This window comes from Oryzias latipes, assembly GCF_053564925.1.
Source record: "Oryzias latipes strain Hd-rR chromosome 1 unlocalized genomic scaffold, Olatipes_Hd-rR_3.1 chr1_Y".
Taxonomy (NCBI): domain Eukaryota; kingdom Metazoa; phylum Chordata; class Actinopteri; order Beloniformes; family Adrianichthyidae; genus Oryzias; species Oryzias latipes.
Genome location: NW_027616335.1, coordinates 6,391,176 through 6,417,693, shown reverse-complemented (window position 1 = coordinate 6,417,693; position 26,518 = coordinate 6,391,176). Strand labels below are relative to the sequence as shown.

Below are 26,518 nucleotides of genomic sequence, written 5' to 3'. Positions count from 1 at the left end.
TTTTTGTACTTTTCTGTTTACTGCAGCACGAAATTCTCCCACATGGAGTTTTTTTTCCTGTTATTATTATTTTTTTTTTTGCAACTCTCCACAAACAGAGGACAAAGAAGAAAAGAAAGAGCAAACTTCAAGGTTGTCATTTGCAGCATGATTACTCATGCACATATAGACTACATCCTATAGCTTTAAAAACATTAAACCAGATGAAATGCTTCTGCTTTTTTGTCTTTACAGAGAAAAACAAGTAGGAAAACAGGAAAGGGTTAGTCCCCACACCACTGCATGATTATGAAACCACTGTGATCATGTGATGCCTTCTCCCATCATCATCATGACAAGTTGGAAGTCTGACCTTCCGCCAGCACACAATTTGCCAAGCAGGGACTGAGGAGCACAATACAACAGCAGTGCACTTTAGAAAACACTAGGGGCGGAGTTTGACCTCTCAGGTCTCAGAACATCACTAATCCGAGTCGGACATTCCGGTCCAGGCCATCATCGACCCAGTTCGCGCGGAAGATGGGAGAGATTTCCTGCAAAACAACACGATCCTGGCCGCTCTGCGCGGTTCCCCGCTGAGCTGCTGCCTGCCTGTCGCGGCTGCGTGTCGGAGGATGCAGCGCAGATAGAGCGCCGCGTGCGCCAGGGGGAGCATCTCTCTGCAGTTGTTCGTTGTGTTAGCGGGATGCAGGAGAAAGTCTGGGGATTTGAGCGCTGACAGCTCGGCCGGAGGAGAGAGGTACCCGCCGCCGTCACAGGTGAGCGCATGCAGAGCGCGCGTTTTCTCCAATTGTGGATGCAAGTTGAAGCATTTTGAGTGTGTGTGTGTTTGAAGATGCTGTGGCGTGTGTGTGTGTGTTTGAAGATGCTGTGGCTGAAGCAGAGCAGTTGAGGTCCAGAGCGAACCGTGAGGCGGTTCCACCGCCGTCTGCATGCCCGCTGACGGCGGGAAATGGAGCTTTAAAAAACAAGCTTTAAAAACTGCTCCACTAATCCAGCTCTGGAACGGCTACACGCCCTTTAACACAACATGACGACAAACTGGCAGCTCATGGTCAACCTTATGGGCCTGCATAGCAACATGCTGAGTTTTTAAGGAAAACTTTAACAGCTTCTAAAAACATAAATATTAAAATGCTAAACATAAGCATTATTCCATCGGTCAGTGTCTTTGATGGTATTTTGAGTGGTTCCTTGTTTGATATGTAACTTGAACTATAAGGGTTATTTTCATTATTTCTAAAGTAAAAATTTAAACTGTGTTATTTTGGAAAAAAAAATAAAAATTAAATGGGTTTATTAATTATTGTTTAGAAGTATTAAAAACATTTACAGATGTGGCTGCAGTGGTTGTAAGGCCCTGGTTCAAATCACAGCTGAGACCTTTCTGTGTGGAGTTTGCATGTTCTCCCCGTGCATGCATGAGCTTTTTCCGGGAGCTCCGACTTCCTCCCCCTGTCCAAAAACATGCTTCACAGGTTGATTGATTACTCTAAATTGCCCTTCGTGAGTGTGTGGGGTGTGTGCTTGTGTGCCCTGCGACAAGCTAGTGACCTGTCCAGGGTTTACCCAGCCTTCTCCCCTACAGCAGGCACTGGCAACCCCATGACCTCAAAGGGGATTTAGTGGATTAAGACAATGGATGGCTGGCTAGAGGTGGCTGCTCCGTTTGCCCCATCCTTTCTTTTTCTTATTCTTTCATAGCTTACAGTAAATGTCCAAAAACACACTTCCAAGGCTTCTCAGTGGCTGATTCTGGCAATGCTTCTCGCAGACCACCGTGAAGGTGTGTGGGGATGAGATGGATGGAGCCCATGGCCAGGCCAGTGCACCAGCTCCCATGTCCCACCACATCCAGCTGCAGCAAGTCTCCCTCCAACTCTGGAGAAGGTGAGCTCAAACATCTACCATGCTTTGCTTTAAAATGAATATATCAATTACTCTTGGTCTCTGTTATTGCTAAATATCAAAATAAACAGGATTGAGGTTAAAATAAGCAACCACCTTAAAGATCAACTCTGATGAAAATGGTGTTTTTAACATGTTCTTGTGGCATTTTTCTGATGGAGGACATATAAAAAGAAAATTAAGCTCAAAATTGCATTTCTTTGTATTTCTTTATTCAAATTGTTGTGTATCAGGAGCAGATAAATGCTGTTTGAAAAAGTTTGTAGCAATGATGTAGAAACTACAATCGGAGGACCACAAGCTCCCTGCTGTGGTCCATTCGGATGCATCCACTTGCAGACAAATAGATCCATGTACATATTTGTTTTCTTCATCCGAGCTGTGAAGTAAGCTAGCAAAGAGCATCAAATTGAAGACAGGATGTGGGGGTAGGCTTATCCCACGCTAAGAGTCCCGCCCACAACTCAGAGGCAAATTTCTAATGAACTAGAACTAGAACTGTGCAGAAACTTTGTCTTACAAAGCGACACAGGCTTTTAGATTTTGGCTAAAAAAGACCACTGGGAACGCTTTGAAAATTAGTCAAAAGATGATCGGAGGTGGACTTTAACAAAAGGTGCTTGATCAGAAGCACAGACAGAGACATTGCACTTTGTTTCCCTTAGCTGCAGCCTCTAACTCCATGGCATGGGTGAAGATGTTTAAGAAACCCGGAGGAGGCCTGAAGAAATCCTACCAGCCTGGAAGCATGCTTTCACTCGCTCTTACAAAAGGTCTGCTGAACGAGCCAGGGCAGAACAGTTGCTTCCTCAACAGCGCTGTTCAGGTGACTGCTCTATTAAAAGCTTGAACTCCACCTTTCTTTTCCACCCGTCACATCTTTCAGATATGCATCCCTTGTCCATCCTGATTTTCCCTGAGGGAAATTCAAAACTGATTGAGATATGAAACTGATTTCTAAAGTAAAACAACTTCTTACTAAAGTAAAGTTTTGGCTGTGTTAAGTAAGAAATAGGGAAGAGGGGGACTCCACTATCCAAAACATTCAGCTAAAAATTAGTCACACTAAGAAAGCTGCTGTGTTGAGTGCTCGGGTTCAGCGAGTCCTGCTGTGTTAGCAAACATTACACAGAAGCAGAGATGCACTCATCGATTGATCAGGGACCAGAATCAGCCGAGCTTCAGCTCCATTAGCCATGACGGCTGAAAGCACAGCATCCAAAACTTGCAGCATGTAACGTTTGGAAAACAGCGTACCTGACTAAACAGTCAAAACATTGAAACTGATCTATTTATCAAGACACAAGTTTTAAATCACTGCAGCACTCTTTTTTGTGTTTTCCCTTTAATTCTTTTTTTTTTTTAGAATTTATTTAGTTCTAAAATGTATTACATTTTGCTTTCAGCTATTGTCAAATTTATATTTTATTCCTTTAAAAAAGGTGCTCTGGCAGTTGGACATTTTCAGGAGAAGTCTGAGGCAGCTCTCAGGTCACTTCTGTCCCCGAGACGGCTGCATTTTCTGCGCTTTAAAGGTAAACCACGCAAACAAACCAAAAAAAGTTTAGCTCTGGCAAAAAATTTGCACCAATTATCCGTGCAAATATTAGGTTTTCCTTTGGGGTGTTTGTAAAACTTGAAACAATCTGTGTATTCATTTTTCCCAGAGTATTTTCAGCCAGTTTCAGCAGAGCAGAGAGCGCGTGCTCCCTTCTGACAGCCTGCGCAACGCTCTGGCTGAAACTTTCAAGGATGAGCAGCGCTTTCAACTTGGTTTGATGGATGATGCTGCGGAGTGTTTTGTATGAATTTCCTATGGTTTTGACTTTTAATAAACACATTTTCCTGTTTTTTAATGATGTGGCTTTCCTCCACTCTGATTGCAAGTGCCAATTAAAAAGAAAAATCAGCACTTAATTGACAATTCAAGACATATACTCATATTTGTCCAAGTATTGATGCCGTTTTTGTTCTTTTTCCCGCATGCTAGGAGAACATCCTGGAACGAATTCATTTGCACATAGTTTCGGACACAGCGACTGACGCCTGCTCCTCCAAATCCTGCATTACTCACCAGAAGTTTGCAATGATGCTCTACGAGCAGGTACCTAAAATAATTATAAATCTGCAATGAAATCGTGAAAGATCCCATCGTGGTTGTACTGCTTGACATATAGTGAAAACTTAGGATAATAAACAGCTTTTATTTTGCAGTTTGTGTGCCGCTGTTGTGGTGCGTCCTCAGATCCTCACCCGTTCACAGAACTTGTACACTATGTCTCCACCACTGCTTTATGGTGAGTATGGGGAATTATCCTCAGTAACATTTGTTTGATATTCTCCTTTAGAAAAAGAAGCTGTCAGAATAAGCCTTTACACTTTAAACGAGGTGCAGGAGTTTGTACTTCTGACCCTGAAATTGACTTTAAGAGGGTCGGTGTATCTTTTAGTAACTGCTCTGTTTTAGTAAACTCTTTACCTCGGCTGATCAGTTAACGCTGCTGTGGTGTGCTGTGTCAAGTCCTAAATCTTCACCTGTTCTCTACAAACAAAGGTCTAATTTTCTCGGAAAATGTAGTTTCTTCAAAACTATATAGTGGGGTGCTATAATAATAGTACATGTTGTTGTTGTTCACCTTACGGCACAGGGGTCACCACAGTGACTCAGCTTTCACTGTTTTGCACAGGTAGTTTGGCAGACATTTTTAAGCCAGATGCCCTTCTTGACACAACCCATACAACCCAACTCATACTTTCTTGATTTCCAGCCAGCAGGTTGATCGCATGCTGGGGAAGCACGAGCGCCTCCGGTCTGACATGTTTGGAGAACTGCTGCAGGCAGCAAACAGCACAGGAGAACTGCGGAGCTGCCCCGTAAGTTACCGATACACTCCAAATCAACTGTTTTGTTCTGTATTTATCTCTGAATTCCAAACACCTCGATGATTACGTACTTTTTCTTTTCTTCATGGACTAAATTCAAAAGTTACAAAAAGACTTATACTTTATGTAAAGGTTTTATTAAAAAACTGGTTCAAACTTGTTAGTGTGAGATGATCACCAAATGTATGGTCTTAACTGAATTGAATAAACTCAGTGCTGTGGTGCTGTACTTGAAGTGGCCAGAAGGAAACGATGCCAAACCAGAGTTAGGATAAAAATAGCAGCAAGGGCTTATCTACATGTTTTCATCTGCATTCGTTACGTCTTCCTCCCTTTTCGGTTTGCATCACTTTTTGTTAACTGCCAAAGGTTCTTTTAGGTTTTTCATTTTTATCATATCTGATTATTTTCATCCTTACAGGTTTGCCAGAATAGAATTTTTGCATTTATTTTGAATACAATTTTTAGCTGCTTAGCCCTGTGGTTGTCATCCAATTTCCAAAATCGTGACCTGCATTTAACTTTCTGAGGGAGACAGGTTTTTGCTGCTGGCCTAATGCACACACTCTGTTAGTAGACTAGAGTGAGGTCTTACAGTGTCCTGCAGAAAAAAAGGGTAAAAAAGACACATTTATAGGAGTCAGTCAAAAATATTTCATTAATAATTTTGGACTGTTTTGAATGTATTTGTTACTTTATTGCCTTGGATACGTTTGTTGAAGAAGTGTATGATGTTAAGTTTTGGATGTATTACTTTTGTTTATTGCTAGACAGTGAAATGTGGGCGTGTCATTTGTTTGTGCTGCTGGATTGGATGTTGGATGCAGATGTTTACAGCATGTAGCGTTGCATAATCCCAAAGACACCAAGAGTGGCACAGTCTTGTGACTATCTTGGATGTTTTGTTATCATATAACCCTCTAAATAATAAAGTACATAATAGTGAAAACAAAATAAGTGAATGACTAAAAAGAACCAAAGAAGCAAATTGTTTTCATTTGGACGGGTGAATAGATGATGGAGAAGTGCTTGGTGTGGAGGCAGAGGAGTTCTCTCCTACAACACTGATGACAGCAAATTCTTCTTCTATGCTGCAAAGTTACTGCAGAATACAGTTTTAAAAATGTTCTTTGCATGTGTATAACACATAAGTCATTCATGTTACATGCACTATTTTGTCACATAGGTTTCTGCTTTGGTTATATCTTTTATTTGTTATAACTGTATATATATATATGTATATGTTATAACAGGTGTGCTTAATAGAACCAGTGATTCATTTTCTGACCCTGGAACATGTGTCCTCTATGTCTCTGTCTGAGAACTGTGCAGGACTTCTTCATGGTGTATTTAGGTGGTTTCTAGATTACATAACAGTTTCGGGTCGCATTTGTGGACGGAGCAGAGCTCTGTTATGTGTGATAATGGTTTTCCAAGGAACTCCCTAGGCAAACAGGTCATATTGATTACATTGCAGGGCTCACATTCATTATTTATTTATACAAATTCAATTGGTCACCTGAGAATAAAAGAGTCTTCTTTGTACTCGATCCCTGTGACAAAAACACAGTAAGTACCAAAGTGCAGACAGAAGTCTTTGTTTTATTGCACAAACCTTATCACTTTTCTTTCCATACAGGATGTCTTGCAATTTACACTTAGTCCTACTGCACTCAGTCATACTACATTTATTTTGATGATTCTTATAGAAATGTTATGAAATTGTCAATTTTCTCACAACGTGTGTCTTAAATTTAATTTACTAGCTGAGACAGAAATTAAATTCATTCATGAATCTGAGAAATTGTTGTGAATCAGGAGCAGACCAAGAATTCAGTTTAGAAAAGCTTGTAGTTGTTATGTAATAATTACAAATTACAGTTTTTCTCGTCTGAGCTTCCAACAGGCTCTAAACTGTACGGCTGGATAGATCCAATATTGCTCACCATTCTTGCTGCACCCCTAATGTTAGCCTGCTGTTGTGAGGGGCTGTGAGATAGTGTAAACAAAGGTATGATGGGAAATGAAGGCAGGCTTACTCTGCGCCTAGGTCCTGCCTACAATTTAGAGGAGAATTTTTAATGAACTATTGCCGCTCTGCAGAAAATATGTCCTAGAAAACAACAGGTTTTCTGATTTTGACCAAAGACAGCCTAATCATAATCATAAGATCATTGGGAATTCTTTTTAGAATATGTAAGAAGATGATCTTAAGAGCAGCGCAAACTTCCTGGATACATCAAAAGTTTCTGCTCAACTGCTGGCAGTATTTCTTTAAATGACAACTGAGCAGAAAAGAAAAGAAAAAAGCTTTTTTTTTCATTGACGAAAACTGACTAGTTTTTCGAGTGGAATTGTGTGAATGTTTTCACTCCATCACATTTATTATTGAGACAGTTTCTTTTTCTGATTTGCAGAACAGAGTGCTTGTTTGGTCCATATCAGACTTCAGAGGAGTACTCACACCAACCCAAACAATCATTCTAACAATGAAAACTAATGGCAGACCAAACAGTCCTAGTGTGAAATCATCCAAAGAAATAGAGTTAGGTTAGAACCAGGTTAGAATTAATTTAAGGGAAAATTACTCCTCTTTTGCATAAAAACCTAAACCTGAAACTCCCTAGTCTCAACTTCTACCACTATGCAACATGCGTACAGACTGAAAGTTAAAAAGATTTAAGTGTTGCTCAGAGTGTGATTTTTTGTATTTATATCCCTGACAAATGGCAGGTTTTCTGCTTGTTGATGTTATTGTCTTCTGTGGGTTTTTTTTACATTCTACTTTTCAGAGTGACTGTGGCCAGAGCATCAAGATCCGCCGGGTTCTTATGAACTGCCCTGAGATAGTGACCATCGGATTTGTGTGGGATGCTGAACAGTCTGATCTCACTGACGATGTCATCCGCTCCATCAGCCCCCGCTTAAACTTGTATGGGGTAAGAGCTGTTACATGGCATTATCCTCTGCTTTCTTAAGCAGTTTGTTTATTAAATAAACAGAATACATAAAGTAAAATTTTGCGATTTTAAAAAATAAAAAAGCAAATATTATATATACTATATTTTTTAATAAAAAATATATTGTGAACCAGAATCACGTATTCTCTCTTTTAGCTTTTCAACAGGGTCACTGATGAAGCTGCCAAACGGAGTGAGCTGCATCTGGTGGGGATGATCTGCTTTTCAAGTAAACATTACTCAGCTTTTGCATATCACACCAAATCTTCAAAGTGGATTTTTTTCGATGATGCCACTGTGAAGGAGGTTAGCACAACTGTGATTAAACCCCTTTTTTAAAATCATTTTTTGAGTGTCCTACCTGTAAAACTGTGTAACATGCTCTGATGTCAGACTTTTTTCTTTGATAGATTGGATCCAAATGGAAGGACGTGGCTTCTAAATGCATTAGAGGACACTTCCAACCTCTCCTTTTGTTTTACACTAATCCTGAGGGGAGTCCGGTCTCTAACGAAGATGCACCGCGACAAACCACCGTGTGTCCACGATACAAAGCCCATGTAAATGGTGACGTGACCAGTAAGACAGCTTTTGATTACTAGTCGTTGCACCTTCTAAGAGTTCCAAAATGTTTAACGTTTTCATGGATAACATATTTTAAGGCTAACAAATCTGTCAACCTCTGAATGCAAAAATAAGCAAACTTTACAGTATTATTAATCAGTTAATCTAAAAGGTAAAAAAATATTTACACTAAAAGAGTAATATTAAAGGCTGAAAACCAAGCCTTAATAAAAAAATAAAAAAATATCCCCCAATATTTATTATATTGTTATATTGTTTCTAGTTAATTGTGATAATCTGGTGTTTCATTTTTGTATTCTTGTATTGATATGACAAAGGGTGTCTTACACAGGACTGTCTGCTTTAAAACTGCAAGCTTTCAACCTTTGTATCATCAAGTGTTTGGATCACCTCAAAAAATAATAAAAAAACATTAATATACAGAAAAACTTGTCGGTATTTTAGAGTTTTGTGAATTTAAACTCCATTTTCAACAGCTGTCAAGGTGTTCCCTTTTAAGTCTAATGCCTAAATCTTTCAAATACATAGAACATTGACTTCATAAGTAGCTCTGTATATATAAGAAACCATACAATTGGGGACAATATGCAACCCCATAAACTGACTGTCATGTACAACCTCACTTCAAAAATGTTTCCATGTTTGGAAATTATAAGAGACTCACTTGAATGTAACGATAATTAATCCAAAACAGTTCACCAGCAACAACAAAAGAATAATATACGTTTTTTTGCAATTTAAATCAATCTTTGCTTTTGGAGTAGGTGGACATGAAATGTAACTAACTTTTGTAGTTACCAATCCACTTCAGCCATAGCCAACACCCTGTTCAAGCTCACTTAAGTGTGTTGCGTTGGTACAGTAATAGTAAAAGAAAAACATATTGCATTATAGTATGACTGACTTCAGATTTATAAATAAGATATTAAATGTTTTACCATTATTTAACATCAACAACGAGGTAAATTTTGTTTTTCGGTGGCTATTGCTTAAACTTTCAGTGAGCATTTAAATATCTTGTTTGTTCATTGAAATGTTTGTAATTGTGCATGAAATAGAACCTAACACCAGAATTATGGGTGAATTTGGTGAAGCTGATGTTGGTGTAGCTATATAACAGATTTAATGGTTACCTTAGCTTTGTGAGTGAACTGTTACAACAATGTATGGTGTAAATGATGGACTGCAAGGCTGAGCAATCAATGTTATTTTAATTCTACGGATTACCAAAACACTAGAATGTTACATTCTTGTAACATTTGAAACGTTTTTTAGAGCCTAAAATAATTAATTCTAAGGTTAAAATTTAAATCTACCAGTATTTGCAACAGCCCGGATCTTCTCAGAGAAAAACAGGTTACTGTCATGACTACCGTAGGGATTGAGTTATGAAACCATGGAAAGAGAGACTGCCTGGCCTTATGCGCTGGCTTGAACTTCAAATGAGGATGATGCCTCTGTTGCACGCAGATTACCACCCACGCCTCTCTCCCTAATCCCTGTTTCTGTGGCCAAATGCACTCATGGTCTGGCTCTTCAGCTCTCGCCCCTCCCATTATTTATTTATTTATTTTTTTTTCATTTCTTTCCACTTCTCAAGATACTTTTTATTTGACATTTTGGGCAGTCAGATCTTTCCAGTTTCAGTAGTTGTTTCGTGTCTCGACACTGTAGAGTAGGATGTCAGGTGGCCCCCTATGGTCCAAAACATATGGTAGTTAAAGGATGCTAAAACAAAGAATACAGCAAGTCTAGTTTATTAGTAGGCTACTTGGAGAAATGTGACTTTTTGTTTCAGGAATTAAAATTGTAAATGCACAAGATCGTTTTTTCTTTTAGGTCACAAAGTGGGACTTTAACCACTTTGCTTGTTTTTTCTTCTATTGTTTTTCAGTTGTTGTTTTTTTTTTGGTAACATATGATCAGGTTGCTGATTTAGTTCTATAACCAGAGAGGACTTTCAATTTCTAAATGCATATGGGGGATCATGTGTGCATTTCTCAGTCAGTGTTTTCATATAATAATGCATGGTGTTGCTTCATCTGATACATTTTATTACATTGCATGCTTTAGTGGAGTCTGAATAATTTTCTCTGCACAGCAGCAGGAGTTCTAATTTTTTGTAGTGCATTCTTGTGCACCTTATTTCAGCTGCAGTAAATGATGGCAACTGGCCTCTATTGTGATAAACTTGCATAACAACCTGCTTAACTTCAGGCAGCAAGATGCATGTGTGCATTAGTTAATTACTTGGCAGATGTTAGAGAAACACAAAGGTGCAGTCAGAATTCTCTATAAGGAAAATTTTGCACAGTAAAAACTGCAATGTGTTTCCTTCATCGTGTTCCAAAATGGTCGAACTGATGTATTGTTTTCAGTGAGATTAAACCTGAAAAACCTTTTAAGGGTGCTATAATCTGTAGTGTTCCCACTAAAAGACAAAAAGTGATATGAAAGGTAAAAACAGCAGCTGTTAGACAAACAAGCTCATCTGAAGGCTGATCACATCAGTTTTTTTTTACAGTCACTTGCATGCCAGCCAAAGCAAAACACACCTCAGGGTTAGTAGAAGAGGCAGCAGCGCCTTGTTTTATCTCAGTGAATGATGCAGCATCTGTTCTTTTGTGAGATTTATTTTTGTTCCTGTTCTCATTTTCAGAAAGATGCAGAAGATAAGACAAAGCCACCTATGATACCTTAATCCTGATGTGTCAGAAATGACTGACATAATGACAAATTGGCTCCTTTTGAGTATTTGAATCATCTCAAAGCTGTTTAAAAAATGGAGATCTATTACTCCATATTGTTGTAAGTGATATCAGGCCTTATTGCTTATAGTTTAAGGTAAGTTGTTTTTGTGCTACTGGATGCCATCAAGGAGCCAACAACATTCACACCTGAGCATGCAGAGAACTAAAATTAGGGGCAATTCAGAGGTCATTAGATGGTTGTCTCATATTCAGACTGTTTGTCTGATGCAGTCATGACCTGCAGTCATGTTTTGGATGCTGAAGGACAAACATCTAAAATCATATATAAAAGTGGCTTTGGATTCTGCAGTGATGTAGATCTGCTGCATCAGCAATTAGATAATTAAAGGTATATCTTGCCAGCAAAGCAGTCCATGAGCTTCCCCCCCAGAATCTTTAGGGTTTAAAATCATCTGGGCAATCACTGACGTTTGCTCCTGTAACAGAAAATGGTCTGTGTTTCAAATTGAGTTACCCAGCTCCAAACAGTATTATCTTTTGATAAAATGTTTGTTTTTAAAATCATTGTAAAAAATGTTGATTGCCCAAATATTAAACAGAAAACAACAGTACCAGGCGCATGTAACTGAAATTTACGTACTTAAAGTTGAATTAACTGTGAATAAAGATTCATTAGTTTCACCTTTTTAGATAAAAAAATTACGGATTTCTTAATTGTTTTATCAGTTCATTTATATCTAATTTTAGGTTTTATGTGATTTTTTTATGCAAAAATGTTCAAATTGACAGACTGTTCAAACAGCCACAGTGCTTTGAGCTGCTACTGTAAAGAGACTCCATGGCCAAAAACAGAAGATAATTTTAGACAACATTCATCTTTTATTGGCATAAAAAATTATTAACTGTCTCTCTTCCCTTCTTCACCGTACATTGATAGAATACTTGATACGGGAAGCAGCTATGAGCCAGCTCAGTGGCTGACTGGTGGAGTGTCTGCCCTAAGACTGGGAGCATGTGGGGGTTTGATTCCACTGTTGGGCCATTCTAAAATCTAGATTTTTTTATGAATGCTTTAGCAGGTTTTTGCAGTGAGATATCTGTGAGTCAGTGAGATACTCAGCTGATTCCACTGTGTTGTAAGATTTTTCTTTGGTCTGCTTTTACAATAAAATGCAACCTTTATCTTTTTTTTTTCTTGACACTCAAAAATTTAATCAAAAAGAAAATATGACAAAAAATAGACAAGAAAATCGCAGTTTCATAAGTTTTAACTACGTTTCTAACATAATTTTTGATTTGTTTTTCTTCAGTGAAACATCCTTTTGGCAGTCCGAAGCAATATCGTGAACCGTTCATGGAGAACTTGCAAAGACCAAGTGAAACGTCAAAGGACAGAGGACTTCAAAGAATTGAGCCGCTTCAACACAAAGGTAAAGTGATCTGTTTTAAACAATCTGTACTAAGAAAAAGAGACAGGAATGTACATCTACAGAGATCAGCAGTCATAATGTATTTTTGTTAATTTGGTTTCTCACTAAAATCAAAGTCTTAAAAAATACAGCGGTTTGTTTTCTAAAATTCTTTTTGTGTCCAATAATAGGAGATGTTTTTAAAAGTGTGAGTTGTCATCAACCTTTAACTTGCACAAATGCAAATTAAGTAAAAAGAAATAAAGGAAATCTAAATTTGAGAGTTGGCATTTAAATTTTTGTTCTATAAAACCTCATATAGAAATTAGTTTTAAAATCTAATACACATTTTTTTTAAGTGACTTTTATTTAATCAAAGAATTCTGTTATACAAAGACCATCAGCCCCTCATTAAAAAAAAAGTTGATCAAAAGTTGCTTTTTCTGCCTTTCTCAGATATCACCAATGCACGATCTGCAGCCTCACCAGAGAATGGACCAAGGCCTCTCAAAAGTTTTTCTGAAAAGCCGTCTAGCAGTTCATCCAGAGTTCCTCAGGAGCCTCACAGACAGTCCAGCAGTACGCAAAATAGTCGGAAGTCAAACACGTCCCAAGGTCACTCTGATCAGGAGAGCCGCCATGATCATTGGGACAAAGGAGCAGGAAGTCGTAACAAGTATAAGCCCGCCTGGAGGCCCATCCGGGAGGTTTTGAATGTGGACACAGTTCTGAACGAGCTGGAGCAGCGGCGTCAGCAGCAGCAAGACAGCAGCAAGACTGTATCCCAGGAAAGAGGGCGCTCTGATCAAAGAGTTAGCACGCACGAACATGCACAAACTGTAGATGAACGCAAACAAAAGTATTTAATGACAATTTACGAGGAAGAACATCGGCAAAAAACTGACAGTCACAGCTCTATGGAGTCAGAGAGCAAGGTCAGCCAACAGAGGAACAGCCGACTCAAAGGCTGCTCCAAGCCTCTGCTGCGAAGTGATACCTGGACCATTCAAAGAACAGAGTCTGGCTATGAGAGCAGTGATAGACTCAGCAGTGGCTCCACCAATCCTGACTCTCCAGGCGTTGATGGTTTTGGCATTAGACCAGACCAGAGATCCACACCTGAGGCATACTTGCAAAGGTAAGAAATGCTTAAAAGTAGCACAAACTGTAAAACATGAACACTAAAGCTCAAGAAAAAATAAATACTGCTCAAAAAATACATTTTTATATTTTAGATGCATGTCCATAAATTTAAAACATTAATATGAATAATTGTGATAAAAAAATGTTCTAGATTTTCCAAAACATTATTTTTATCATAAAATGCAGAACTGTATAGATACATCTCTAGGTTTTAACTAATAATTGTTATTGATTAATTTTATTGTTAACTGTGTTTTATCTGGAAACTTTTAAATTTACTTGCAAAACTTCTTAATTGTCAAAATTACTTAAAACAAAAAGTTCAATTTGACTACAGGTAGTTGCAAACATTACATATAGATATGGTTCCTGGTAAAAACTAAATGAAAGGATCTCAGTATCAAGCACTTTAGCAAATCAACAAAGCATCAAGTATCTGGTCGTGCAAAACTGATCATTACAACCCTGCAAAGTCACAACACTTGTTTATGACCAGAGTCTATCAAGGCATTTCTATGTGCAATAGATAGACACGACTGGACAGTTAAAAACAAACAGTGATCTCTTTGTTTTTGCCTCCTCGTTAAAAAAGCTGCAGAGCCAAGACCTTGTTTTTAAGTCCGGTCTAACCCTGTTAATTTAAAAGGTATGGCATGCATTTATTATGCCATCAAGTGACAACAAATTTAGATGAAAATGTATCTTAGAGTCATAATTTATTCATAATTTATAAGTAAAAAAACAAATGTTGGAATAGGCACCAGGGCTTTAACTCGAGGGGACTGTAATGTTCAAAGGCGCAGGACTAAATTCAGCCAAACAGTGGTGTCAATTAGAGGCACACAGTTATGGAATACACTGCCACAGCACATTAGGAACTGGGAAAACTACCCTACCTTCCAAACAGCTCTTAAACGATGGCTAAAAACAAACCAGTCCTGCAAACATTAGTTATTGTTGTTTTTCTGTGACTGTCTTGGAATTTTTAGACTTGCTTTTTATTGTAATAACCTTTGTAAATATTTTTACCTCTAATATTGTGCTATTTCATTGTGTTGTAAATGTAATTGTTGATATTTTTATCCTGTCCTAGGACAACAGATGAAATTTAGCTCCTGTGCTAACTCTGGCATATTTATGTTAAAGCAGCAGCTGAAACATTGTTTAATATGCATTGTCCTAATTCAAATACATAAATAAATAAAATAAAATAAAAACATAAACTGTAAATTAAACCTGAAATGTGTAGTTTCCAGCTTTTTTACTAAAAAAAACAAATACATTTTAATATGTTAAAATCTGCTTTGATTTGTCTTTTTTTTTAAATGTGAACTTAGAATCTTTGTACTTTTGCCTTTGTGAAATGCAATTTTTTAAGTGTTTTGGTACATCACTCTTTAGGTATTTCCTAGCTGTAAAGCTTGTAGACATGCTCAAGTGTGTTTTCCTTTATTTCCAGCCAGCTGCATCAAAAGGGCATCAGTGCAAAAACGAACATGACGTCCTCCCCCCCGCATAATGGTAAGTCAAAAATCTAAAAAAGCATTCTAAAGAAGAGTTTCTGTATATCGCCGTTCTAACCTGTCGAGCTGCTATCCTCAACTAGATTTCTTACCATTAAACTTTTCTCATTTTCCCTTTTCCCTCCCTTTCTCTGTCTGTACAAACCAGATTTCTTATAAAGAGATTTTAAATACAATTTAATGCATGTTTTGTATTTGGGTTATTTCTAAGCCCCAACATGCTTATTTAACTTTTTTACCCAGACGATTACGCACAGGTATTAATCTGATGATAATCCCACAAAGCTCTCTCAGGCGGCACAGCTGGACACTGCTGCTGGTTTTGCCACACATATTCGTTTACAGGCTGAACTCGGAGTGTTCTGCACTCCATGCTGGACCATGTGCCTCAGGAGTGGAAGAGTGGAAGCTTTTATCCTTGCATGGACCTCTCAGAGGCAACAGCAAAGAGAAAAGAAAGCACATCTATATTTAAAAGAAAGAAATTCACTGTCGCACTGTCTGTCTGTGCTGGTGTGTAGAGAGAGTGCTGTGATTGATTGAGTCAGTTTGGGAAAATCTGATGTGTTTAACTCTTAGCTGCTGCCACCTTGTGTCCTCAAAGGTTCACAGCCTTTTAGTGGGAAATAAATCATTTTGTTTATCTTTAAAAAAATTCTCTGGTTCTCTAGTTTTTTTTATCAATGTCTTTAATTGCTTCTTAGCTATAAACACCATGTATACCAGGATCAGGTGTTTATTTAGAACCTGGAATCACCAGATCTAGCTAACGTGTGCATGACCTGAATAAGACAGAATAAAAATGGCTTTTAGGGAAAAATGAGGGAAACTACCATAATAACCAAAGATAGCATAGCGAAAAGAGGTCAATTTTGTTTAAGCATGCACAGGTATGTTTACCTAATTAACTGATGGCTGAAAATGAACAGAAAGACAGAAGTGCATACATCTTTTTTTTGTAATGGTCTTCCTTTGGTTCTTACAGGAAAACATCAGCCCAGACCTCAGGGAAAAAAATATGATCAACCTTCAATTCCACATCAGAAGTTCAGTCCATGTTCAAGGTATTGTTCACTTTTGAGAATTGCAGTCTTTCATTTACCACTTCCAAAAATAATCACTTCTCCCACCTTGACAAAAAAAATAAATTATCTAACTAACTATCAAAACACTAAAAGATATTTGTTGAATTTTTCTCTTGGATTTGTGACATCATGGGAAACTGGTCATCCTGCCGAGAGAAAAGAGCTCAATCAAAGTCAAATTAGGGGAAAGAAACTGCTGGAAAGTGCTTCTCAGCAATGAGCAAAATTTGGGTTCGATGTCCATAATGAACATGGTTGTGCCTTGAGACCACCATAGTTCTGAATTGGCAATGAATAAATAAACTGGATTTTAGGAAGTCTTGACCCCTGAAAGCCTATCTATGCAACTACGCATCAAACTACTTTTGCTTCAAAATGACCTTAACTTAGCATCTATGTGAAAACAAAAGTATAGGTAATTTCTTTATAGCTAGAAATAAATTCAACGATCAAATTATATAAGAAAAACAAAACAAAAAATTGCAATATTACTCATTTGAACAGATGTTACGATTTGTTTTCATTATGTAGAGAACTGTAACCTTTATTTAACAAGATAAGGAGCCATTGAGATCAGAATCACTTTGTTTCTAAATAAAGCTGTTTTCTTTTTTGAGACAAAATGTCTTTCCAAAATGATTATATTTATGGGCTGCACGGTGGCGCAGTGGTTAGCGCCCTTGCCTCACAGCAAGAAGGCCCCCAGTTCAAGTCCCAGCTGGGGGACCTGAACCAGAACTAGGTGTGAATGATGTGAGAGTGCACGGGTGTGATTGTGGACAGCCTACCCTGCAACAGAGCAGGGTAGAGTGGTGCTCCCTGCCCACAAGCAGCCAGGATAGGCTCCAGCAGCCCTGTGACCCCAAAGGAGAATTAATGGATTGGAAAATGAATGAATTTTATTTATTTATTATACTTACAGTTAAATGACTGATAAATGGTTCAATACTCAATGATTGTTTCTCAATGAACCTGCTACTTATAATTTACAGGTGTACAATATTTTCAATTTGGATCCTTTGTAATTATATTTCAGTATGTTTTCTTTAAACAATAAAATATCATATTTTGTTCTTTTTTATTTTGTAGACGTAAATCAAAGTATGGAAGCATCTCCAGAAAAGAAAAGAACTTTGCTGGCTCTGAAAACAGGCACAGCGAGTTAGAGGAGCTGACAAACTTCAGAGGGCACAGCGAAGAAAGTACAACCCTGAAGCACATGACAAAAACCAGTAGCTCTGAATGGAACAGCTCAGATGATCTTGCTCTATCTGAGTCTGAGGACAGAGAAAGCACTTATCTCTCAAGTAACAGTGAGGCTGTCTCCTCCGACTCCCAGTGCCCTCAAATTTCCCTGCAATACCACCCTCCCAACAACGGGCCTGCAGAAGCTCTCCTACCGAACAGTCTACGTCAGCTCGGTCCAACAGGGTCGCCAAACATTCGACCCTCGCAACGGATTTCTCAGCAGGGTGAAGCTAGCCATGGCTTTAGCTCCAGGACGCTTCAAGAACCCTTTTCATCAAGTCCTCATCTTTCATCTACGTACTTCTTCAGCCCTCACCGGAAGACTGACATGTCAAGTTTGCGAACTTTCTCAGATGCTAGTTCGAAATCAGGCTCTGACCCTGAAAGGAGTACTCAGTCATCATGTGAAAGTGAGGAGAGACCTGCTGGGGGTAAAGCGGAGCAGGCAGCGCCAGCTCAAGAAGTTTCTCTGACGACCTACTTCAACGTGGATAACTGTATGACGGAAACCTACCGTCTTAAGTACCACAACCAGAGGCCTCTAGTCCTCTCGGCCACAGTGCCACGGACTGCAACCGTGAGTGAGCGCAGAGAGATCAGCCAAACATACCCCAACGACTCAAACTCACAGGATGTGCCAAAAGCCAAACCTGAAACAAGTATGTCCACATAAAAAAATTAAACGATTTGAACCATTGTTCTTTGCTGTGCTGTTAACATATAGCCAAAGCACTGATGTAGGATGTGTCGTTTTTCTGTGTAGGCCATAACAGCAATAAATCTACAGCAAAATGGAACCCGGTGACAACCAAAGGACTGGATGAACGAGGTTTTTTATGAAAGTTGACTCGGTAAGTTTTGATTCACAGGAATGAAGAGAAAAAAACGGATGCCAAAGAGTTTACGGATTGAACACGTGCTCAGAAGCCCTGACCACTTCAAACCAGGAGGGACCTGTTTAATGGAGCCTGTAACATGAGCAAATGAATCCTGCTATGCATTGTTGGATGGATCGTCAGAAGTCCTCTATTGTCCTGCAGTACGAATGAACTAATATTAATTGTATTTCTTTGTTTGCGCCAAGGATTAAGTAATTTATGTCAATGTTTTTCAAGAACTTTGCTGAGATTCCGATATTTTTTCATTTATGCAGAAGTACTGCAGGAAAACGTAAATATATTTAACGGAAGCATTGACAGATAATGGCGATCCTGAACGTTGAAAATGTTTAGAGGAAATAATCAACTTGTTTCTTAACTGTGTATTTGTATGTTTAAGCTACTTTACCTGATAGTTGTTCAAAGTAATACATAAAAATCAAAACTTGCCTCCTGCACGTTGAAGACGGGTCACCTGAGACCTGCCAGAAGAATTTGGTTTAAAAGTTTTATATGGATTTTTCTGCACAGCGTATTGGTACATTTATGCACGTGTCACCAGATCCTGCAACACAATCAGTTCAACGTCCTTTCATTTATCAACTCCTGTACAGCATTCATTGTTAATGAATGACCGTGAGCTGCCCCACTGTAGTAGCCATCTTTTTCTGTCAAACTCTATAACAGAGAAAATATTTCTCAGTCCTCCTAAAAAGTGAAAAACACATTTAATGCCTCGTATTAATGTGCATCTTGGTGATTCTTGCATGGCTGCACTCAGTTTGTAATAAAACACTGTTTGAGAGCATGTTATTCAGTAGGTTGGGAGGTTCTCAGGCTATTCAGTAATTCATGATGCAAAACTTAAACCTTGTGTGATTCTGTCTTAGAGTTGACCTGTTGTACTTTTTTTGTAATTCAAGTTGATGTCAAACTGTACTTTTTCCAGTCTTCCTCTTTATGAGTGGACAGATACAAAAACAGGTCTATATTTGCAGGTATTTTCATAACGATGCCAGTGTAACTGACACCTCTGACAAATTACTAACACTCATATTCTTCCTTCCGATTTTTAAAACCTGCATGTGGCCTTTAACAGTCTGTCCTTTAGCTTTGTGTGCATCATTAGCATGAACATAAAAGGCTTAGAGGCGGAGCCTTGTCAACATTATGTGGACTTTATTTTATTGTAGCAAAATGAGTCAATTGGAAATTTGTAACCTTGGTTAATTTGGAAACTTGAATATTTTTTCTGTCGCTTAAATAAAAATATGCTTATGCATTTTGAATCGAAGTTTGATGCAAACAAAACGCGGAAAGACAGCAAACGTTTCAACAAAGACTATGCATTCTGTAGATTTTTTTTTTAACTTTACATGCACCTTCTTTATGTATCCAGTTCATCAAACAATTTACCAGTAACAGAAGTCTTTTGTGTTCTACCTGAAGCTATGTGCAAACCTTTTTTCTTTTATAGTTTTTTAATATCTTTTCCTACAAACTATTTTTTTGTATCTGTTTTTCTCATCTTTCAAGTATGTCTGCTCACAAAAAAAACAACAAAAATACTTTTTCAAGGTGTTTCTCACTGAGCACATTTAGTCAATAATATCTCAGGCTGTGTTTGTGCTGTCAGAGACCAGATAATGTTTAGACTTTCATGTGTGACCACACCTTTCCCTTTAACTGTAGCAAATTATTTCACATTTCATTTTGATTTAATGAAAGATTTTCTGCTTTAAAAAAGCTACATCTCTTTAATGTAGCTTTTATTTAAAATGTTAATTATGATGAATTTATTTGAAATTAAGAACCATTTACACTCCAAACTAAGTTTTTTTTTTCTATAATCATAGCCTATTTTATGACTGAATTTGAATGAAGTTATTCTGTTCTTTGACTCCAAATGTTCGTCATAATGACTGTGCCTTGATATCTTTTATTTCGTTTTATTTAAGCAAATAAATTCCTTTTTGTAATGCAGGACATTTTAAAAAAAATTACTCACTTTTGAGGATATATATGTAGTAAAAACATTCAATAATGTGTCATTACAGCTCATTATACGTGTTCATCTCTAAAGTATGAAAGTCTTCCTGGGGGGCAAGGTTGGATACTGCAACCTAAACGTGTACTACTACCAACTTTGTTTTTTTGCAACACTAAAGTTGAGTTAGTGTATGTATATGGACATGTTTTCCCAGCACCCCCATTCTGTAGCGTACAGTTTAAGGCTTTATATTCTCCAAAGGATTGTTTGACAACGGGTGGTGGTCTCCTGTGCCACATATGGTAGCAAGTGATATTGTATCGACATAAATCTTTTATCTTGTGCTAAACACACAGGGACAGACTCTAATTCTACTGATGTGCATCAAAACAAAGAGAACTTTCCACATTGTGTCACTGATATTTTGTGATGAGTTTGGCCTGATGTTTCCAGGCCGTGTCGCGCCTCTGTGCTTCTGCCGCACAGAGTGAGTGGACCTGAATGCATTTTGACATGTTTCAGTACCATTTAACTGCAAGTAACATGTACAAAAATGTGTCTGCACTTTCTATTTTTGGAGATAAAATATTTATTTTTATTCATTGTTGAATAAATTTTCATTTAGTGTCTCACACTTTAATCAGCCCCCTGACTGTCTTTCAGTTCCCAAACTTTTGAAGTAAAAAGAAATAAAAGACAAAAAGAAAATGTGAAAACGAGAAGTTATGGCTTTATTAATGCAAGTTTGAAAATGCATTAAAAATGTTTTTTTGTTTTGTTTTTCTGTTGTTTTTGGAGTACAAAAGTTTAATGACTCGTAATCCATTTCAGACTTCAGTTTGGTAGACTTGTTTGGTCTAACCCCTCTTAAAAATCCTCTTTGCATCCACACCGTCATAGTTGTAACTCTGTTGGAGACAGATGATGTCAGTGTTAACATTTTGATATATTATTCCAGGAAAGATTCCCCAAGTATTTATCAGGCCTGGACTGAAATTGGAGTCGGCCTCACCTGAATCATTTCATCTCCTTGAATTACTCTGGTAGTTGTCAGTGCTTTTCCATTGTCCTTTCTGGTGAAAGTTCCCTTTAACACATCCCCTTCCAGCGCCCATGCACCCTTAAGAATGAAAACATATCTTTGCATTAATAGTATTTTTTTAAGTATTTGAAAACGTGCTATGAACGCAACAATCACACTCAAATTAGTGCAATAAAACCAAGCTTTCGATGTCCTTTTTAAAGTGAATGAAACAGCACCTGGGGTTTTTTGGATAAAGACTGACACCAATTAATCCATGCTACACCTGAACCAAGGCACTGTTTGGCCTACGTTTAGTTCCTGGGTGATGTGGTGTGCAGCTTTTGTTTACCGATAGTTCAGTTCCGTCTGCAAGGCTGTACTCAAAGGTGACACCCAGGGTGAAGTCTATTTCAATGTTGCGGAAGTTACTGCTCTCCTTAACGTGAAACTTGTCTCCAGTCTGTTCGATGGTTATTTTGAGGTTGTCGTGAGCAGCCAGCTTCCTCTTCACCACGTTAACTCCTGGCAACAGACACATCAGAAACATTCATCAGAATCTGAGAGTGCTCAGGGGTAAAAACTTGCCAAAAGGAGGTTTGTTCAGCAAATTTGGGTTTGCTATTTTTATTATTATTATTTTTATAATTGATGCCCATTGATGCAAATATACATCACCACTACATGAAAGCAAAAACATAAGGGAATTAATTTTTTTTTTCATTGCTGGAAATAAATTAAGGCATCAAGGGGTCTAATAAAACAGTTTATATACCATCCATAAATATTCATCTGATTTTGATTCTGTGGTAATATCTCCATCTATACAGCATGCATTGTTAAATTAATCCAGGAGAAAACCTACCAGTACCCACCCATTTGTTCCATAAACTTCTCATAGTTTTCGCTGCGATCAACTTTCCAGGTGCCGTTGAAGGTCATGGTGACTGTGAGGGTGAGCTGGACCACTCTGCAGAAAGGAGCGTCTTACTCCAAGTCTCCTGCTCCTTTTAAGCCACACAGCCTCTTATCTAATCACCTATCTAATTTGATGATGTGGCTGTTTAAAGCTCACGCTTTCTTAAGGCATACATTACATTCACGCTGTTTGTTTTTTGTATTACTGAACGGAAAATTTGCTAAGGGACTAGAATTTCTGTTTACTTAGGGTGGTGGAATCAAGTTAACCACGTAGCAAGCTTTTGCAGGGTTTTTTTAAAAATTTAATACATTGAGCTGTTTAGATATGAAGGATTTTTTTTGGCCTCTGGCTCTGAAGTGCAAAATTCAAATTGCTGCATTCCTGCTTTAATTGGAAATTTCCTTTAATCTCTCTGAATGAAACATATCTCTACTTTACTCCAACATGCTGATGAGCCTTTATCTAATCGCCTCACTAAAATTTTTTGTGGTCCTCTTTTACCTTTGACCTCAATCTGGCCATTATCAATGAAAAGGACCTTTGATATTTAGGGTTAATATTCCACCAGTATTTGTTGTTTAACCCTTGTGCTATCTTAGATGACCCCACCTTTACATTGACGTGTTCTCCCTACCATGACAAAGGTGGATAAAGGTGGAAAGATTTCATGTAATCCATGGACACCAGTGAAGATCACAAATCATTGAAGAAAAAAGGTTCAGTGCACTGTCTAGTGGGTCTAGATGACCCAACTCCCAATGTTAAAGTGCCTAGGATAGCACAAGGGTTACAGCTAGTGCACCAATGAGCTCATCTTAAATTTAAATGTATGTCTTGGGAAGTTTCTTTGAGTCCATGGTAAATGTAAGCTTTTTGTAACCTATTATGCAGTTTTGTAATAATCACTCCATTCTTTCCAACATGGCTGACATTAAGAATTAATGTTGACACGGCAAGGAAAGGAAGAAATGTAGTCTAAAATTATGTAAAATCTTTTCAGATTTATACCAATCACACATCAGAACATTGTGTCGATGGTCTGCACCTATGGGCTCATGACATCTATCAAAAGGATGTTTTGATGGTCCAAGGATTCCCTTCAGAATGACTGCAGCACCGAGCTCAGCACGTTTTTCCTCTAGTCCGTTAGCAGTTTTTCTGTTGTCACTGATAGATTTTTGATCCCGATAGAGTTTTAAGGGGTAAAAAAAAACAGATAAGACTGAACAAATGTCTTGGTTATCTGAGTTTTTCTGGTCCGATGTACCGCGATGAACCTTTGCTTGATCTTCACTTCAGTACAAATGCTTCTTATCACACAAAAGACCTTTCTACCATGCCTGAAGTAATAAAACTGTCAATTGAGCTTGAGGCTTCTCGAGCCTTATGGATGCTAATCTTTAACATGTTTTTATCCCTTTTGGTTTTATCTGAGGTGTAGTATCAATTGTGTAGGAAAATAAATATTGATAACACGCAGTCAAAGAGAAGAAGGAGTTTACAGAGTAGGTCAAGGTCAGGTTCAGGAAATATTTATGTCTGCATTTAATGCGGTAAATGTAGATACATTTGTCATTTTAATTTAATTTAGGTTTCCTATGCAGCGACTTGATACTTTGGCACACATTGTTTTACACAAATTACAAAAAATGTACTTTGATGGCCACTGACAGAAAAAACAGGATAGTACTTAAATGTATTCAACTGCTCACTATACTGGACAGTCAGATACCAAAAACTTCCTATTTAAGATTTACATTTGATGACAATAAAAATTGACAAATTCAAAAAAGGCATCAGAGCCAGAAAAAAATGCTGTTTTAAAGTTAAAGTCCTATTAGTTGTCATGCATCTAGGTGTGTGAAACTTGTTCTCTGCATTTGACCCCTCCCCTGGGTGAGCGGTGAACTGCAGTCACAGCCGCGCTCGGGAACCATTTGGTGGTTTAACCCCCCCATCCAACCCATTAATGCTCAGTGTTAAGCAGGGAGGCATTAGGTCCCATTTTTAGAGTCTTTGGCAAGGCCGAGTCAGACCACTTTATTGGACACACCTGCCCAAATGCCTGTTAACGCAACATTTCTAATCAGCCAGTCACATGGCAGCAACTCAATGCATTTAGGCATGTTGACATGGTCAAGACGATCTGCTGCAGTTTAAACCGGGCATCAGAATGGAGAAAAAGGGTGAAGAGTATTTCAGAAACTACTGATCTACTGGGATTTTCACCCACAACCATAGGGTTTATGGTTCAAAAAAGAGAAAATACCCAGTGAGCAGCAGTTCTGCTGGTGGAAATGCTCTGTTGATGTCAGAGGTCAATAGAAGATTGGAAAAACATTGTCTGGTCTGGTGAGTCTCCATTTCGTATGGGTGGGGGTCAGAATTTGGTGTCAACAACATAAAAGCATGGATCCATCCTGTCTTCTCAACAGTTATGGCTGGTGGTGGTGGTTTGTGGTGTGGGGGATATTTTCTTGGCTCACTTTGGGCCCTTAGTACCAACTGAGTATAATTACAACACCACATCCTACCTGAGTATTGTTGCTGACCATGTTCATCCCTTTATCACCACAGTGTGGTTAGCTTCTGGAGGCTACTTCCAGCAGGATGATAGCCATGTCATTAAGCTGAAATAATCTCAAAGTATTGAGTTGAACTTTTGATAATGACCAAACACTAATTTTCCACCATCATTTACAAATAAATTAGTTAAAAATCAGACAACGTGATTTTTCTTTTTTCATTTTGTCATGTAATCTGATGAAAGTTGTGAAACTGTAAAAGTCATCCTAGCAATGTCAAACTGTAATAATTATGCAGTCACAGGGTGAAATTAAATTGGTCTATGCTTCTTTTTTTTGCTTAATCTCATACACAATAGGGAGTAGTGGGTTCATCTTGGTTTTGTTGAGCATCTAGGATGTTTTTTTGATCTTCTGTTCTGTTCAGCCCGTTTCCTTGTGTTGCTTCTGCGTTGTGTCACACCCGGTTTCTGTTAGCAATCACAGCAGCTGCTTCCCGTTTGTTGTCTCTCTGTAGGTTTCTTTTGTGATTTACCAGATCCTCTGGTTCCCGTTTATGTTTTCTTTCAGCTCTTACTTTCTGGTTTTTGGAGTTGTTTTTTTTTTTTCCTCTCTGGTTATGCTATAAGTCATGCTGCAGTAAAAAAGTTTAGTGGGAGCCTCTTTCCATCACCATTTGTGATCATTTGGGCCACTGGGTCAAAACTTCTACCAAATGTCCTTAAAACCATGCCTTTTCTGCTACCGGAAACTGTTTTCCCCACAGGTGTCGGTTCTGTTTAGCATTAGTCTTCAGTAGCGGATGAACCTGCTGTCCCTGCAGGTTGTCAACTATATTCAAACAAGTCCCATACCCTGGAATTCATAGCTGGTCCTTTCCACTTTTTTAAAACATTTGTCACAATAGAAAAGTTATAGAAGTGCTCCAACAAATCATGCAATTCACTTTTTGAGACTGTTTCTTGATTGCATAAATTGCAGAGATGAAAAATACTGGTCATCTTTCTTGCAATATTCTCCAAAATCTCCTAAATTCATAGGTCAACTCAAAGTATTTAAAAAAAATATCAACCCTCATTGGATTGTTGTAAATCTTTATAAAAACACTGCAAAAATGTTGCTGATATGCACTCCCATTGTCTGGAATCTTTATTTTAAAAGTTTAACGTCTCACATAGCAAGACTGTACAACAATGAAATTATTTTAGTTCTGATTTCCATAGCTTCTTGTTGCCTCTGAAAAATCCCTTACAACCAGACTGAATATAATGACCGCAATGATCTAATGTTCCACTAGAGGAAGCCCTTTGCAAACTTCTATATTTTCTGTAAAATCTCCTATTTGCCATTTAAGGCAAAGATGTGCCTCCAAGCAATTTTTCATAAATATGCATATCACAATAAAATACATAAAACTGTGCAATAACTGAATGTTATTTAAAGCAGTAGACACTATCTTATAAACCTTAATGAGCTCACATTTTTCAGCTCATTAAAAGGCACAAGCCTTTAGTACACCTTTTTCTCTTGATTAAAAAAACATCTAAAAAGAGATCAACATGTTTAATATTTTAGAGTAGGCAAGAAAACTGTTGGATTTCTCTGAACATTGATTGTGTATGCAGCCTACTGGATAAGATAAGATGAAGCTTTATTGTCATTGTACAGTCACACTTGGTACAACAGTACAACGAAATTGCAAATTAGTGCCATAGTACCATAGGATA

At 38.0% G+C, this 26,518-nt stretch overlaps 2 protein-coding genes across 3 annotated transcripts; one reads left to right on the top strand and one right to left on the bottom strand.

Annotated features, from left to right (window-relative positions):
* Positions 1-309: 309 nt before the first annotated feature.
* Positions 310-21,039, top strand: usp53b (ubiquitin specific peptidase 53b). Of its 2 annotated transcripts, none has more exons than XM_020699703.3 (17): positions 310-758; positions 1,775-1,890; positions 2,574-2,734; positions 3,351-3,443; positions 3,576-3,710; positions 3,899-4,012; positions 4,123-4,205; positions 4,677-4,782; positions 7,584-7,730; positions 7,908-8,057; positions 8,162-8,330; positions 12,358-12,477; positions 12,913-13,594; positions 15,059-15,120; positions 16,108-16,186; positions 17,297-18,114; positions 18,219-21,039. In XM_020699703.3, exons 2-17 carry the CDS (start codon positions 1,797-1,799, stop codon positions 18,293-18,295), a joined length of 3,090 nt encoding a protein of 1,029 aa, XP_020555362.3. In that variant the 5' UTR covers positions 310-758; positions 1,775-1,796; the 3' UTR covers positions 18,296-21,039. The 2 variants fall into 2 exon arrangements, with proteins under 2 accessions (XP_020555362.3, XP_078799602.1); XM_078943476.1 differs by having other exon boundaries at positions 364-758; positions 1,705-1,890.
* On the bottom strand, positions 21,034-22,375 carry fabp2 (fatty acid binding protein 2, intestinal). Its single transcript, XM_004084292.4, has 4 exons — positions 22,220-22,375; positions 21,697-21,869; positions 21,336-21,443; positions 21,034-21,231 (listed from the first exon to the last, which is right to left on the bottom strand). Exons 1-4 carry the CDS (start codon positions 22,284-22,286, stop codon positions 21,181-21,183), a joined length of 399 nt encoding a protein of 132 aa, XP_004084340.1. The 5' UTR covers positions 22,287-22,375; the 3' UTR covers positions 21,034-21,180.
* Positions 22,376-26,518: the final 4,143 nt, after the last annotated feature.